The sequence below is a fragment of the Cupressus sempervirens genome, chromosome 10 (genome assembly GCF_028749045.1).
Source record: "Cupressus sempervirens isolate cs-2001-9-10 chromosome 10, ASM2874904v1, whole genome shotgun sequence".
Lineage (NCBI taxonomy): Eukaryota > Viridiplantae > Streptophyta > Pinopsida > Cupressales > Cupressaceae > Cupressus > Cupressus sempervirens.
In genome coordinates, this window is record NC_143127.1 from 145,887,453 (window position 1) to 145,905,193 (window position 17,741).

General features: G+C 38.3%; 1 protein-coding gene across 3 annotated transcripts in view; it reads right to left on the reverse strand.

The window, feature by feature from the left end:
* The window catches only part of TPR5 (Tetratricopeptide repeat (TPR)-like superfamily protein), a 173,814-nt gene that overhangs the window by 89,156 nt on the left and 66,917 nt on the right, over positions 1 to 17,741 (reverse strand). For all 3 annotated transcript variants that reach the window (XM_089803107.1, XM_089803108.1, XM_089803109.1), the window contains 3 exons: positions 12,398 to 12,598; positions 12,027 to 12,239; positions 11,821 to 11,945 (listed from right to left, as the gene is read on the reverse strand). In XM_089803107.1, coding sequence (XP_089659233.1) covers positions 11,821 to 11,945; positions 12,027 to 12,239; positions 12,398 to 12,598 — 539 coding nt within the window. The remainder of the gene's footprint in view (positions 1 to 11,820; positions 11,946 to 12,026; positions 12,240 to 12,397; positions 12,599 to 17,741) is intronic.

Sequence of the window (17,741 nt, forward strand, 5' to 3'; positions counted from 1 at the left end):
ATTGTGACTCTTCGACTTCCTTTCTAGCTTTTCGTCTTACCTTTCCTTGTCATCTTTTGCCCACTTGGAATATTAATTTGACCTTTAATAAATAAAGTTTTAGCTCTCATGGTCAATTTTAATGTTATAAAGATGTCCCCTTTAATATTTCTAATGTCCCCAAAAAGGGACATTACGAATATCCCCTCCTTGAGATTGCTTGCCCTCAAGCAATTAGTACCAAGATCCCATATGAATCTGCAATTTACCCTGAAGCCAAAACTGAAAACAAACCCGGCCGAACTATAAAGCAAGGTGCCACCCTACAAACCACCCATCAACCGGATCCCTGGATCCCATATTACTCTGAAGAAACGTTGCACCTGTAAATTGTACAACTCTTATCATCACCACATCCAATCTAAAACTAAGAAGAATTACCATAAAATCCTCGTTTAACCATAGATACATACTGCCAACACCTGGATCCCAAATCACACCACGTGCATGATCAATCAAAACAACCTGCCATGTACTACTAACATATACAAGAAGATCCTCAACCCAACTGAGAATCTCACTCAAACTAAGATCACTAGCACCAATGTGGTCACATGCCTGTGGGAACTCAATCAGTTGCCAACCAACTCCTAGAAACCTTACCAACCACAGTGAAGTTCCTCCTGGATCCCACAAACAAAAGGGTCATCCACCTTTCCAATTCTCTGCAATATCCTGCTTCTCAATGCCCATCTCAGTGCCCATAATGGGTGGTGTGTCCAAGCTACTCAACTGCCACAATGCAGCTCCACCAAATGAATGCTCTCTCGATATATTGCTCACCATATCTCTATCCAAGGCTGATTTGCAATCAGCGTTATGTCCTTCTCTCAAGGCAGCAACTTCTTGGCTGCAACAAGTATCAATCTGAGGCTCCTCACTATCATCAAATTCAAATAGCGGATTCTGCATTATCCGATCAACATCCATCTCAAAAAGTGAATTACTATGCTTCACCCAATCAACCCTATGCATGCTAGAAGCAATAACATCAATGTAGGCTTCAATTTTCTTGTTCATTTGATTTGCATGCAAAGGCAAAACTGCTGCAATGTCATCTTTCCCATGCAAAAACTCATCATGTGAAGATTCTAAGTTGCTCTTACTTTGAATAGGACCAACCTCATCAAATTGTTTGTCAAGAATAATCTCTAAATCACCAGATAAGCTGCTAGAATAATCCTTACCATTAATCAAAGTGGGTTCTCGCTTATGTTTTTCATCATGTTTAGGCTGAACTGTGTATTTCCCAACTCCCTCAATGTTGATCTGCACTTCTTGAGTTGTCTCTTCTTCCTTGTTCTTGTCCCAACTGTGATCAAGAGACCAAACATGCTTACAAGTGAAACATAACTGCTCTTTTGCAAGAAGACCTCAACTCAATTCATAATACTTGATTTTTGCCAGATCATTCTTGTTTTGTAGCTTTGGATGGAAATCCATGTAATCAATGAAGGGTAACTCTTTTTGAATCTTTGAAGGAAGTTTGTTATACTCATCAAACATATCAAGCACCTTTGCTCTTACATCAAGTTGTGAATTTTGAACTAATTGTTGCTATAGTTTAATAAGATCTTTTCTGACTTCTTGGAAGCCATATTTTTTTCCCACAGTAACGCGTTACTCCTTTGAAGTAATAATTTTCTGATCAGACTATTCCTTTTTGAAATCCTTAGATAATGGAATGAACTACAGTAGAAATGTTGTTATCCATTTGCTTCGAGTTCATAAACATTTTGCGATGAACTTAAAACTGAATTTGCTGTCCACTTAAAGCTATCTCAGAATCTGTGTTCCTTCACTATAATCAGTTCAGTCGTTACACTTGTAACATGAAGAGTCCTTAGACATTTCAATACTGACAAAACTTCAGAAAATGATTCTGAGTCTGATTCAATAACAAGACATCCCAAAATTGGTGATAAATAGTCTCCAAGAATGAGATGACACACATAAAAATTATTCAATCAAAACATAACACTGTGATTTTTGTGAGTAAATGAATTTCTGCATAAATTCATTCCACGATTTTTCAATATTTTGTTTTCTAGCATTTGTCAATGACAACTTTATGACCTTAGAGTTTACTCCTTTTTCAATTGTTAATGTTGTCAAGGCTTCTACCTCTGTCGTGTGCCCAGATGTCACTGAGACTTCCAAATTGGACACAAACCACGTTCGATCTGGTACCTTGAATGCAAGTTAGCTTGATTTCTACAAATCATTTGAAGTCATTACCCTGGCATGGATTCCCTTTCTACACATCTGTTGGCTCCATAAAATGAATCTCAAGAATTGAAGTTCACAGCCTTCTTATCTCTTAGCCTTTTAATTAGTAATAGGCATAACGTCAAACAGTTGCAGATTATTCTATTAAAGTGATGCAACAAATTGAAATTGGTCTTTCCACAAACAATGACGTTTATATCTCATTAACAAACTAGATTATAAGAAATCATTGTAACAATTGGTATAACAGGTAAGTCTGTGGTTATTGCACCTTTCCATACACACAAGGCATTTAAATATTACTATAGGAATGGTATTTGCATCTGTATTTTACCAACGTCATGTGAGCTGAGGGTGTCGGATATCTCTAGTTGTGATGTCGTATGGGAACACATTCTATGGCTGTGTCACCTTCATTACTGTCTCCACTCTCATCAGATTTGTCGATGGCTATTAGAATGGCATGGCTATTGAATGATGGTTCCAATGGCCCTTCTCTCGTGCCTTCCTGTAGACTCTATAACCTATTTTGTTTCTGCAGAATGTCACAGTCTGTGATGACTCCTATTGCCGCCCTATTACCACTAACTTCGACCCAGGGTTTTCTCTTCCACGTACACCGATTGTAAGTTCAGATCCCGATTTATTTTCTGTTACCCACGCAAATCACGATAGATAATATTTCACATTCTCACTTCAATTCCCTCGTTCAATTGTAATGCTCAATAAAGATTCCAAACAACAACATTCCTCATGCATTTTTGGTAACTCCCATCACTCACCAACATGTCTAGATAACCACGAGTATAGGAGTTACTCTTTTCCCAAATCGTCTCTCAGAATTTCTAAACTTGGTGCAGAAACTGCAGACACCTAGTTGTTGCTAGTAACGCCAGTAATTAAGCATCATTTCATCTAATAACTGCTATATAAACTGCACTCATAACCTACAGAAACTCTGTAGATTCTCGTGGATGCAAACAAGGAATATTTGCTCCTCTTTGCTCTAACACGATGGGCTCCACGTCAAAGTTATGTTTGGCTAAGCATCATACCAATAACATTGTTGTTACAACTCCAGATTCTTTGTTTTAACACAGGTTGGATCCAACTTATTCTCTTATCACTCGGTTATGACTATAATAGCATCGCCTTTATCTTTGAACGGTTCTATAATAGCAGAATAGAAGTCACAAAGCCTTCACAATAATCATAATATACAACCAATGGCTGGAGACTGGAATAAATCTTTGGCGAAAAATTTGACCGTGGGAGAGTCTAGAAACAGCAGGTAGGCAGAAATTCAAACTCTTGATGAATGGAGTCAAATTCCCTCAACATTCCCTGTGCACATCACTATACATTAGCCGGCTCGAGAATTCTTCAAACTCCTCTACCGCATACTCTTCTTTCTTCAGAACTAGCAGACTATTCTAGTTCGGGTGACAATCCTTTGTAAAGCTCCTCCCAATGATTTTTAGGCTCAAAATTATTCCAAGTTTTGTGTCAATGTGAATCGGTCCTGATAACGATAGAAATAGAAGTATCGATATAAACTCCTTCATCTACTTGAGACTACACCTCATAGGGGATGTGAACCGTCATGTTGTCGATGCAGACCACAATATTTCTTTAGATGACAATTGGCCACTGTTTTTTACACAAGATTCAAACTAACACTCCTTCCAGAGGTGAATTAAACTTCAATTGGTGACGTCTAGTGAACTATATGTTCCTTTCTGTGCTTCAAGAAAGTTCATGGACCCAAAGAATTGATTGTTTGCTTACTCAAACAACTCAGATAAAGGTGAAAATTCTTTGAATTGTCCCTTCGTATTTTGGCACTATTGATTCAAACTACATCCGAATAAACTCCACAAGCTATTTGGCCACGTTCAGTCAATAGAAGGTTCTCTAGTACATCAAAACAAGAATAACTATGGTCTGTAACTTTAGTATTATTTCCTGTGGAATAAATTCAAGGTAACTGTTCTAGAAGATGAAACATTGATTTGAATAATACGACTAATCTAGAAGAGTAGACAACCAATGGAGAGGTTGTATTAAATTAGGGAAACTTTATAAATCACAAATCTACCAATACTGCACGGGATTTCGATATTCGATGAGAATATATTCCCTTCGCCCCCGACTATATTCAGAAGCCTCAAGACAATGAATGAGACCCACAAATCAATATTCCTTAGCTGAGCAGGTATATTCAAGGTCTCCAAATCACAAAAACAGGTTTGATAAATAATCAATCAAGTTTCAAACAAGATATATACTTTCATCCTAATTTGGCAAAACACTCAAAACCTTCAAAAATATTTCCACACACATTATTTTTATGACCAAAGGAATTAACATGCACTATCTACTATTTCCTTGATTCTTTAAGTTTTCCATCATTTCTGTGTCCATCATTTCCTCCAATGCATATTAAGAAAATTCTGTCTTTTTCATCCCATCTTGATCAAACCACAGGTTTGCAATGAATATCTTACCAAACTAGAAAAATTTCAATTTCTTGACCTCACAGGCTGGCAAGATACTATAGCTTTGATACCACTGTAATATCCTGATCCGGATATTTACTAATTTTTCATTTTCTGATATAATCAGCAATAAAACTTTGCAGATAATTTCCAGCACAATTGTAAACATTAGAAACGCCAACCGGCACTTATCCAGCCTCTTTTTGAATACAATATCAGACTCATATATATAAAAAATGTAATACGAGACATTCAATAAAACCAACGGTTCACCACAAGATAACAATTCATTATTTCCAAAATAACATTCAAGATGTCGAACATATAACCATGAATTATAGACTGATTAGATGAAACCAGCAAACTCTTATAATTCCTTAAACAACGTTATTGCCTTATACAACAACAATATAACAACCAGCAACTAAAATGTTACTGTATTATACAACAGCAATACAATAACCAGCTAACCAAAATCCAAACTTATACACAGATTTTACAGTCAGATTGAAAAACAAGAGAAGAACCTATAAGCACAATCGAGATACCTGAAATGATATCTCCACGGACAATGGGTTTGCATCCACTGCCTACCTACACGAGGGGTTACATCCTCACACTGGCCGAAAGCTGAAGCTTTCCGAATGACTCTCACAAGAATGTACTGAAAATCAGAATAATAAATCAAGCATACCAAATGACAGGGTCTCTTCTCCTTTTATTCTCGCAGTTGTGAATCTTGACTTCCTTTCTACCTTTTCGTTTTATCTTTCCTTGTCATCTTTTGCCCACTTGGAATACTAATTTGACCTTTAATAAATAAAGTCCTAGCTCCCATAGTCAATTTTAATATTATAAAAATGTCCCATTTTATATTTCTAATGTCCCCAAAAAAGGACATTACATGAGACGACCTTGAACAAATTGTCCATTTGAAGCAATTAAATGTATTTCTAATTAAATTTAAGCAATTTTTCAATCACTGTAAGGATCTATGTCTTCCAAATCAAATGGACAATTTGTTGCTTCTTGTGCCTTCCTTATGCACAACTAAAGATTATATTGCACAAAGACAAGGTCATTCAGGCATTTTTGAGCTAGAGTGTTCCTCTTCTTTGTGTAGATGGCCTCAAACAAGTTCCAATTGCGCTCACAATTGGATGATATGCAAAGCTAACATAAGATTCTGAGGAAAGAAATTGAATTGCACTCGCAATTGGATAAACTACAAAGCTGACATAGGATTTTGATAGAAATTTTTTTGAGTTTTGGGGTATTTCCACCTCAAATTTGCCTCAAGGTATCTACAAAATAAAATATTAACAAGGTAGAACCCAAAATCCAAATGGAAAATGTTATGCCTAGGGTTTGAGTAGATTTTCCTCACCTTATCATCTCTGAATAGAAAAGCTTACCCCTTTTTTCCTCATAGTTTCAGAGTACAGTCACAACAAGATCTCTCTCCTCAACCTCAGGTATTATCCTCTAAATTCATGAAGTGAGACCCTTCATTACCTTGCCATTAGGATCTAAGTAAGAATCCTCGACCTTAAAATGGGAGTTAAGGAAGTACCCTGTTACATGAATGGGTTGAAGGAGCCGATTGTTCAACGACAACCTATCAATAATTTCTCAGACGGGATCAAATTTGAATTTGTCCCCATTGTAGTAATTTTTTATCAGAGTTCAATGACTCTAGAGCCTTGAGTCATGCAAGCAGTCCAAATCGTCAAGCCAAGAAAACCTATCGAGATTTTATGACTCCATTCAAGTCATCAAATATGATATATAATTTCATATATATATATATATAATTTCAAGGGTTTTTTCATTTTGCGAAGTCATTGTCAAGTTGTAGTCGAGTCACAAATCGAGTCGACCTTGCTAAGTCTGGGTCTGGGAACTCTTTTTAATAAACTCCTTGACCCAACCCATGGCTTCATAAATATACCCCATTGGGGTTTGATCCCCATCTACCAAGCGCACTACCAAGCATGGAACTCTAACCAAGGGCTCGAACACCCTACAATTGAAAAATATATATAAAAAAAGCTTAAATTATGAAATTACAATGTAACATAGGCAATAGGGGGCATTCAAACATCGGAACATCTCGACGGATTTCTGCAACGAGGAAGAAAGGGCTTCAATTGGGGGATGACAAGGGGACGATGGGGGGATGGTGACGAGGGGGTAGGGGAGGGGGTGTTGCAACATACTATACATATAGTATTTGAAATGCTTGTTATGAAATAATGTATAATAGTATAAGAACTAATAAATTATAATATCAAATACTTGAACATAGAAAAGTTGCAACATAAATATCAAAAATATCATACAGATGATTAGAATGAGTTGAAACAAGTATAAAATCATGTAAATACATTCATAAATATGTTTATGTAGCATGTGTTTGTATCAATGACCTTTGCAATAGCTAGTAGACCCTTCTTCTATCGCAAGTGCTGCAACTGCAAATTGTGCCTGCAGGAACCTCTGGCGGCAATATGGTAGTGCAAAGGCAGTGGTAGGAGGACTAAGGAACAACAAGTCCCCAACATGGGGACATCCCCAACCCAAGTGCATGGGGGTTTTGGCGGAGATGAGTCCTCATGTTATACTATGAATCTACAAATTAATAATGAGAGACTTGAATCAAGGGTAATTAAAAATTCAAGTTTTGAAGTTAGCTTCACAATCTTTGCAACCTTTTGTGCAAAATGTTTGTCAAGGACTATGCATGCGATACCCTCTCCTCCATCCTTCTTTGAATAAGATAAGTCTAGCCATCCTTGACTCACAAACATTTGTTTCAAGGAAATCAATGCACCAAGAATGTTTTGCAACATAAAGAAAATCGTTGCAAACCTTGGCACCTTGGATCTCACCAAATCTCTCCCTATCGAATGTAGAACCCAAAGGCAATCATAAATATATTTTGTGATCCTCCTTGCATCTTCCACAACTAAAGTCACCCAATCAAGTTTTCATACATCCTCCAAATGAAGGTCCAGGACATGTGCTGCACAAGGTGTCCAAAAAAGAGGGGGGCCTTTCTTGGAGTGTGTTCCAACATTCCAGCCAATGTTTCTGCATGTTTCACGTTATTAGAGGCATTAATGTTAGACATGAATTGGTCATTGATGCCAAAATAACGATGTAAGTCAGAGATATATGACAATAAGTCAATGATGTGTGTGTGTGTGTGTGTGTGTGTGTGTGTATTGAAGAACCATCAGGTATGAACACGGAATGATTACAGCAATGTATATATCATCGTGTGTAACAATAACAACAGCATGATAGAATGAATGTTTGAAGATATTGTTTTATCGGATTTACACTGAAATGATAAAATATATAAAACTTGTTTCAGGCCTCACCTTTCTATATTGTGGACTGATGATGAAGTTTGATTGCTGGTGTTGAAATAATCAAAGAACAATCTTATAGCCAAATAATTGGTTCTTCAAACAATGGAAAGAGATGTCATGTAATAAAACTAATAATATAAGGGGTTCCAACAAATTTCAAAGCACGCAGAGGCAATTATATTTGATTTATCGAGTGTGCATACATACAAAGAAGTTATGCTTAATACAAATAAAAACAAAAGTGTGTTACATCAGTCTTTGGTGCTCAGGAAAGATGACTTTCAGATGAATAATTTTCAAGATATTTGACAGCCGATAAGTGCCAGAGTCAAATTCACATTATACCTATAATAAGAGTAAACTCAAAGCTATCAAGTTACCACAATCCATCTTAATTTGTTAGATAATTTCTGGATTTGATTGTGTAGTATTTTTAAATAAATACTACACAATCAAATCCAGAAATTATCTACCAAGACTAAACTATTTACGGTGCCTTTAAAGAACAAATATTGGAGTTGTAACTTATCGGGTTAGAGCCAATAGCACAGGTGTCTTTGATTGGTGTAATTCATTCTTCTTGAAAGATCATAAACTTTGAATTAAGTCACGATAAGTGGCAAACTTGAGAAAAGGTAATTTGGAAGTTGCAACGGATGGAAAATAGTATTGGCAACTGACAAAGATTGTTATCGTCAGGAAAAGAAACACACAAAGCAAGTACGTGAAGTAAAATAAATACATACGAGCCATGATGATAAGGAAGTTAAGAATGGTTCAAAGACAGGTGGCAGTTATTAAGAGGAAGTTGCAACTGCCATAACTAAAGGAAACTATATTTAATTGGTTCGATTCTTCTGAAGTTCAGGATATATAATAGCCTATTTGTATAGAAAAAAAAATTGAGAAATAGGAGTATAAGAAAGAGTGGAAAGCATTGAATACAGTCTGCTGAGTTCAGTATGTTGAATCCTTAATTGTAAAGTCAGAAAATGGAATGGTGCGACAGTCAGTAGACAAAGAGTGTGGAAGGTCAACTTCCTGTTGAATGACTTGCTCAGTTTTAATATCAAAGGAGGTAATCAAAGGCAGAACAACAGGTATACTTATATATGTTTGTACTTGCAATCTGTTAAAACATGACAATCTGATAAAGTCTGAACTTTATATTCAGACTGCGAATTTATACTATCAGAATTCTATAACTGTTTGTTTTCCAAAAACAATCAGAAACTATTCAAACTGGTTTTGGTCACAACAAGTCATTTCTTATTCCATATTCCTAAGATGTCTCTGCAGTATCTATATATATATATATATATATATATATATATATATAGATCGGCAAAGGAGTTATATGCATTTCAGATTAAATGATACAGAGGGTTTGTCAAAATCAGTTTGCAGTGTCAGAATCACAAGATTACTTTGTTCATAAGGAACTTACACATCTACAATTTGTACAAAATGTCTTCAGATCTGTTTTGGAATGCAGGTTAACTTTTAAATCTTTTATTATGTAAGATTCTCAATGTACTCATATCTGATCACAAAGCTATAATTCTTTCTTTTTCATATTGTGGTGGGTTGGTGCTAACACAATGTTTTGAAGTTGTTTAAGATGGGTTGTTGAGTTGATGCTCAGATTGTATAGATTGGTGCTTTTGTGGTGGAAGAGTTTTGTGATCTTAACAAAAAGAGGGGTTTTTTGGCTCCTTAGGGTTGAAGCCCTTTAAGTTGTAATTGGTTTAAGACTTGTGAGGCCGGATTAGGACAGTAGATCCTAGCAGTATTTCTCACCCTGGTTTTTCACTATTGGCTTTCCGCATCATGTTCTTGTGTTTTGTCTCTTGAGTTCATGGTGCTTCTTCAGTTTTACAATGCAATCTGAAGTAACTATATGAATATTGTAATTTGGAAGAAAAGTTGAGTTATATTTACTACTAATACAACCCCCACCATCGCCCCCTCTTAGTAGTAAACCTATGTTCTTCAATCAACCACTTTCAAGAACACCACATTGTCTTGCAAGCAACCAAAATATTAATAATGGTGGGGTTTTTGTCATCTGTCCGCCCATTGGAGAGAATGGTGCAGCCACATTTTCTCCATTTTTTTTATGGTCCTCTGCCACTTCTTTTGTCCTACCAACTACATTTGTGAGCTACCTCCAAGTACAAAGTGAAATTAGGTCTTGGTACACAATTTTGATTTAATATACAAGAAAAGTTAAAAAACAAAAAATGAAATCAAGTAGACTATTTACTAACCTCCCAACAAATCCTTGCAAGAAGGTACCTTGTACCCTTTTCTTGAAACTGTCATTGTAGTGTCCAAATTTAGCCAATAAGAACTTTGACACATTCATGGATGTTGTTAAATTACCAAATTTGAGCACATGCAATGTCCATTTTCTCATGTCCCTTTTTGTTCCATCCAATGGCCTATAACGATGGTTGTGCTCCAAGAGCGTTCATGGGAACAAAATAACTATCCATACATTGTGTCCCTGATGGTGATGCAACAAGTACTCTACTAAAGGAAGCAAAAGTGGTGGTCGAGGGGGTGTTGACTTTGCAGATACATAGGCCATGATGAAAGCCCGTATGCCCTCAAGTGTTGCTTCATCGTCAATGTCAACTAAAGCACCTTGAGATTCAACTATGGCAATTCTCATAGCTATTTTTCCCTCTCCCTTTGAAATATTTTCCCTTCCCAAGGTGCAAGTATGGCGTTAATGTCTCTTTTTATTTCCTATGGTTTTAATGAATCTCCTAGCATCATGCTTATCGATGCATGCAAATTGGCATTTGAGGCAGTTTATGCCTCCATGAATTACTTTTTCACATTTAATGTAAGCCATCATCCCAAGGTCTGGTCCTTCATAGGCATTCCTCCAAGTCCTATTTGTAGCCCCTTTAGGATGGGTACCTATATATCTAGATGGTCATGGTTCTAGTGGTTAATCATTTCTTGAAGTTGTCATACTGAATTAATGGTTAACTGTTAATCTACACATATAAAGTAAAAAAGAAAAAATTAATATTTTAGTTAAACAATTTGGAAAACTACCTAGATTAGTTTAAAACATTTTTTTATTTTTTATTTTTTATTTTTAGTTTAAGACATTTTATACATCATTCAAAGTTAAGAAAACAAAACAAAAAAAAACTATTAGGGTTTTATTTTTATTTTAAACTAGTCTTCAAAAAAATTAGTAAAAGATTCAACAGAATTTGCCAAAAAATAGTGTTAAATCTTGTTCAAATGACTCAAAATCATTTTTAACTACTCAGGAATGATTTTCTAATCATCGAGATGCAACAAAAAATAGCTAAAATGCTTTTAAAAACATAGCAAGGAAATCAAAAAACCTACCTAGGATTCTACTTTGAAGAAACCAAAACAGATACGAAGGACATGGCACCAGCACTGGGTCAATTATGCAAGACACATGATAATCCCATCATGGACATCTAAGAAGTACTCACATAAAAGGCCATCTGCGGACACAGCCCTCTCGGAGGGTTGATCCAAGTCATCCTAATAGATGATAAGTGTATACAAAATGCCACAATTCTACTACTAATAGATGGTAATCTAGATACCAAGAACCTTAAGATGGAAATTAATATTCCTTTGCTTTGTAAGTTTATACAAGTCAATCTGGATAATACCTTCTAATTTTGATGTAAGCAATTGCTCTATTGGCAAAAGCCACAGCTGTTGGATATAACACTATACTTCTCGAATAGCAATCAATCGCCTGAGCATACTTCTTTGCCTTGAAATATTCATTACCCTGTGAAAAAAAAATACATCTGTGAACTCTGGATGAAATTCTGTAACAGATGTCAAGAATTCAAAGATCTAAAACAAAAACCTGCTCTTTCGCTGATGCTGCATCTGTTGTAGGATCATCACGTATAAAAGCACCAGCAAGTCTGTTGATTGATCCAGCACTTTGATCACTGAAATTTCTTTTCAATACATTTCCTGTTTCTGTTCCTTTGCTTGGAGTCCTGATTCCCGTTGCAGCAGTTTTTCTTGGAGGAGACCGTTGTTCACTTTCATCCACCTCTTTCAGAGCAGCATCCTTTAAAATTTAACAATCACAAACAACTTTAAAATTTTAATTTAATTTCATACCCAAGAAAGACAGAAGGATGATGAAAGATCATAACGAAAAGAGAAATTAACTAATTCAAAAATGGATGCAGTTTATTAGCTTATAGGCGAATTTACAAAACATACAACATCAAATTTATCCCACTTATTCCGACAATAGGTGTGACTCGCAGCTGTTGATTTTCCCATATTTCCGTCCTTGTTAGACTCATCTTTTCTTTTGTTCATACCCGAAACAGATGCAAATGTTGATTGGTTTGAGTCCTGCACTCTTTTGACAGGTGTTTGGTTTGTCTTCTGCACTCTTCCTCTGACAGGTAGCAAGTTCTGCAAAAGTAAAAGATGTCAACAAAAATATTATCAACTTTTCAGCAAACCCCGAGTAGATTAACACTTACCAAACCATGTACTCTCCTAAAAGATGTTTACAAAACTAAAGGATATTTTATTAATTTACAGTTCAGTAAAAGCAAAGAAAACCAATAGCAACCCCTCATTCAATAATTTGTAGCAAGTGGAGAGTTTGGCAAAGTGAAAGGCCAGTTTTCAACACTTCGAAAAACATCTGAACTATTTACTTCTCGGTCTATAAAGGGCATGCATAATTTCTGAAGAGAAAGGATGCAAATGCAAATTTAAGGATTTAAGTAGGTAGAAGTTTATTTGGGTGCCTATTCAAGTACTTCAATATTTAGAGAAAAATATTGCAGCAACAACATGATTATGTTGAGGACCTTACATTTCAAGTAGTTTCAAAATCTAAAACATGGGGTAATTTCTTTTAAGCATTTGTAGTTTCCGACAAGACCAGATTAAATACTTACAACTGCCTGATTGTAGATAGCCACTGTTGATTCTTTAAGAGGAGCAAATATGCCTGGGACCTCAATAGATAAGAGATTATAGCCTTGTAAGGATACTTACAAAGATAATTAAATTACTTAGCCTCATACAGAGTATTAATGGGATTTATCATGCATTAGCAGAGGATTTATCAGCATTACATGCATTTATTAATTTCATAAAAGATATTTACAACTTAATATTAAATCCTGTCATTTAATAAATATATATCCACTAAAAACTGAATAATTCCCTCAATATTGTGAATCTGGCTTAACCATCTGAAATTGGGGTTGGCATAATAATTTCCCATGTGACAATATCATTTTCTAAAAATAGTCGAGATCCATCTCCATGACTCAAAAATTGCTAAAATTAGCAGAACTCAAACAATTGAGTCTGAATCATCTCTCCATATCAAATCGAAGGCACTAAGCTCTGCAAAAGTCAAAGCATCAAAAAGTCATATCTCCCCTATGCACGAATTGACCCTCTATCCGTTTCTACTAGCCTACAAGAGTCCACTAATAGGCTAATCAATAGCTATAATTGTCAGCCGACTGGATGGTCCCGTCGGTGTTTCTGTAGCCGACAGAATGATTGTCATCGGTGTTTCTGTATTCTGTAGCCGACGGGTAAATAGTTTGTAACGGATATAATGTTTGTGGCCGACGGACTCCTTCGAGAAGGTTCGGCGAATAGTATTTATATCCTGTCTAGGATCATTGTAAATGATCTTCTATCATTGATCTTATGAAGCGTAATGTATGTCTAGCATATGCGAATATAATTCTGCTGTTCGTGTTCGTGTTCATTGTCTGTATGCATTGTTTTAATTTACCCGTACGGTAAACATTTGGTGTCGTTGCCTTATGAACCTGGAAGGTGGGAGGAATGAAGATTAATGCCAAATCAGCTTAACAAGGATCGGAATAAGGTCAAGGGAAAAGATAGAATCTGTACTGCGCAAGAGAATTTAATTCTGGCACAGCAAGCCGAACGCCGACGAAGATTTTAGAAGATTGCCGACGGAAACCGGAGCGCTGAAGAATTGTTGGAGGAGACTCGGCAGCGGGTGGAATTGGTGGAAGAAGCACGGGAGGAGTTTTTGAATTTTTGTTCGCCGAGGGAAGAGAATCCAGATGGAAGAGCATCGACTCGCACGACTCAGAGTGCCGACAAAGCAAGAGCGTGGAGTGAACTCTTCGTTCGGGATATACTTCCGTAGAGGACAACTTCAGAACACCCTTCTTCACCAGGGTTCGCAGTTGTTGAGTCCGCCGGTGTGGGAGAGCAGTCCGTCGGTGTGGTAGTGCAGTCCGCCAGTGTGGGAGAGCAATCCGCCGGTGTGGGAGAGCAGTTCGCCAGTGTGGGAGTGCAAAACGCCAGTGTGGGAGACCAGTCCACCGGTTTGGGAGTGCAGACCACCGGTGTGGGAGACCAGTCCGCCGATGTGGGAGTACAGACTGTCGGTGTGGGAGTGTAGACCGCCGATGTGGGAGTGAAGAGCACCAGTGTTGCAGGACCAAGCAACGCCTATTTACAGAAACCAATTGTGATGGCGGGACCGAAAGAGAAACTGCCGAAGTTCAATGGCAATGGTACGGCCGATCCCATTCGACATTGCAAAACATGTGAAACGATCTAGAAAGCAAATGGGATAACTGATGAAGACAACTGGATGAGGCAATTTCCGGCCACCCTACAAGGCGTAGCAATTGATTGGTTCACTGATACAGATCCACAAAAGCTAAACAGTTGGGATAACATTAAAAAGGAGTTTCTGGCAAAATTTAAACTATTGCGAGATGATAATGAAATTGTAGCAGAGATCTTCAATACTAAGCAGGGGAAGAACGAAACCGTCCGCATTTAGGCCAGGAAATTAAAAGACTTGATAAACAAAATGGAAAGTAAGCCGGCAGACGGACTTCAGAAAAGATGGTTCGTGGAAGGCCTACGCTCGAAGTTGCGGAGGAAAATGAAAATTGTGCCACCGTCGTCATACACAAAAGCTTATAACAGAGCATTGGACCTCGAAAGTGAGCAGAAAAAAAAGAAGAAGAACACTAGCTCATTTGATTCGGATGACAACGAGCCTGCCGGAGGTGATAGCAGCAACGATGAAGGCAACAGTAAGAAGGTTCATGCCCTACAGAAGAACATGATCCGCATGATGGAGTTTAAAAACATGCAGAAGGAGCCAAAAGGCAGTGAGCTGTGCTGCACGGAGTGTAAGACCGACAATCATACTAAAGGATCGTGTCCAAAGAACCAATTTTGTGACATTTGTCAGATCATGGGTCATTCAACAAAAGAGTGCCCCTTTACCATGAAGACAAGAGGATCTCCGCAGGTGCTTCTTACACAGGAGGCTTCCCTGTCGGGCAATAGCGGAAATACGAATAACGCAGGTGCCACATCCCGAGGGTACAGGAATAATAACAGAGGGCAAAATAACAACAATGCGAACAATAACAATAATAATGGGAGCCGAAGTTGAACCCAGTATGATGCAAACAAACGATCGATCGTTCAATGCCGAGCATGTAATTTGTGGGGTCATTTTGCGCGGGATTGTACAGCGGCGAACACATCGAAATTATTATGCAGATGGTGCGGACCCGGCGATCATGAAGATTCCAGGTGTCCAAAGTTTGGAGTAAACTTGATCACTATCAGCACAGATGTAGAGGAGGTTCTGGCAATTACACGGGGGCAAGCAGAGGAAAAAAGAAAATTGGGGGAAATGCAGGCAGAAATTGGAAAGGCATCGTCGGCAAGGACATCTCAGTTGAAGGACATCACCGGCACCTTGGCAAAGAACTTCGCAAAACAAAACATTGTACGACAGATCTTACAAACGGAGATATCGGTCAAGATAAGTGACCTCCTCCTCACAATGCCCTAGTTACGGACGGCCATTCTGAATCATACACCGTTTTCGAAAGCAACGGAGGACACAGGAAGGGACAGTAGGGAAGTGATGACAACAGACCCAATGCTGCTGGCACTCACATCCGGACAACATCCGGCAGTCATCGAGATGGGGATTTTGGGAAATGTTCTGACAGACACAATTGTCGACAGAGGGTCCAGCGTGAATGTGTTGCCGGAGGACACTTGGAAGAAGTTGGGAAAGCTGACGTTGTGGCCACCTACATTCCAATTGCTCACGGCGGACCAGCACGGGATCAAACCGTTAGGAATCTTGAGGGCGCAACCGGTAACCATTGGTACGCAACCATTTTTATTGGATTTTGTGGTCATTCCATTGAAAAGAAAAGGATATGATGTTATTCTCGGACGGGATTGGTTGGTGCAAACAAAAGTAAAACATGATTGGAAACGAAATACCCTATCAATGGAGCGTGGAGGCAAAAGATTCATAATTGACCTGCACACACAAATGGTAGGTGAGGAGGCAGCATCGTCAAACTCAAAAGGTGAAGGCGACAGTGACAACGAAAGAAATGACGATGAAGGAAAGAGGAGAATGGAACCGAACGACGAAGGACTATTGACACTAGAAGGAGGATCAAATGATGACAACCTAGACTCGGTGAATGGCCTTTACCACTGGCAAATAGAAGACTACGAATTGTTTTCGAGTTGTAATATGCTAAGGGTCGACGAAGGTGAGAACAAAGAGGAAAATGAGTGTCTGAAGGAATATAGAGCAGCGGAAGAAGGAAAAGCGGTTACGCCTGAAGCTGAGGGGAAGAACATACAGTCCAAACCCAAAAAAAAGAAAGATCCCACCATTTGGTACACGATGAATGGACTGCATAAGAGGAAAAGAACGCATCGCACAATAAAATTACTTGAAGGGTACCGACAGCAAGGAAATAAGCTAGATGCGCGACGACCGCAGGCACAGTGGGCGACGGAGGTAACACAGAACAGACATAAGGCCTGGCATGATAAACTCAGTAGGTTTCAACCGGGGCAGTTGGTACTCAAGTACGACGGTCGGGATGAAAGCAAACAGGAAAGGCTTAAGGCAAGATGGGTTGGACCATATCAAATCCGAGCGATCAGCGACAATCGAGTGATAAAGTTGGGGACGTTGAACGGGCAAGATATACCTCACGCAGTCAACGGATCCTACCGTGCCAGGAAGATGCCGTCACTGTCACTGTCGCAAAATGATCAGATGATTCCCTCGTCGTCGTCGTTGTAGAATGGCGACGCTTCGAGGCAAAATTGAGGTACCTCTGTATTTTTATTTTTGAAAAAAAAAAAAAAAAATTGGAACAAAACAAAAAAAATAGAAATAAAAATAAATAAATAAATTTGAAGAAAAAAAATCGGAAAAAAAAATTTGAAAAAAAAAAAAAAAAAAATCTGCAAGAGGTGCTCCGCGAGCATCTAGCTGCGGGCCCCTGTCCGCTGGAGGTGTTCCGCGGGCATCTGTCCGTGGGCACCTGTCCACGGGAGGTGCTCAGCGAGCACCTGCCCGCGGGAGGTGCTCCACTGGCATCTGTCGGCGGGCACCTGTCCGTCGCAGGTTGTCTGTGGGGTTCTCTTCCTACTGCATTCACACGGCGATTCTATTGTTTATTAGATGCAACAACCTCCCACGGATGTAAACCAGTCTCCGGCGGACGAAAAGATTTGGCAACAC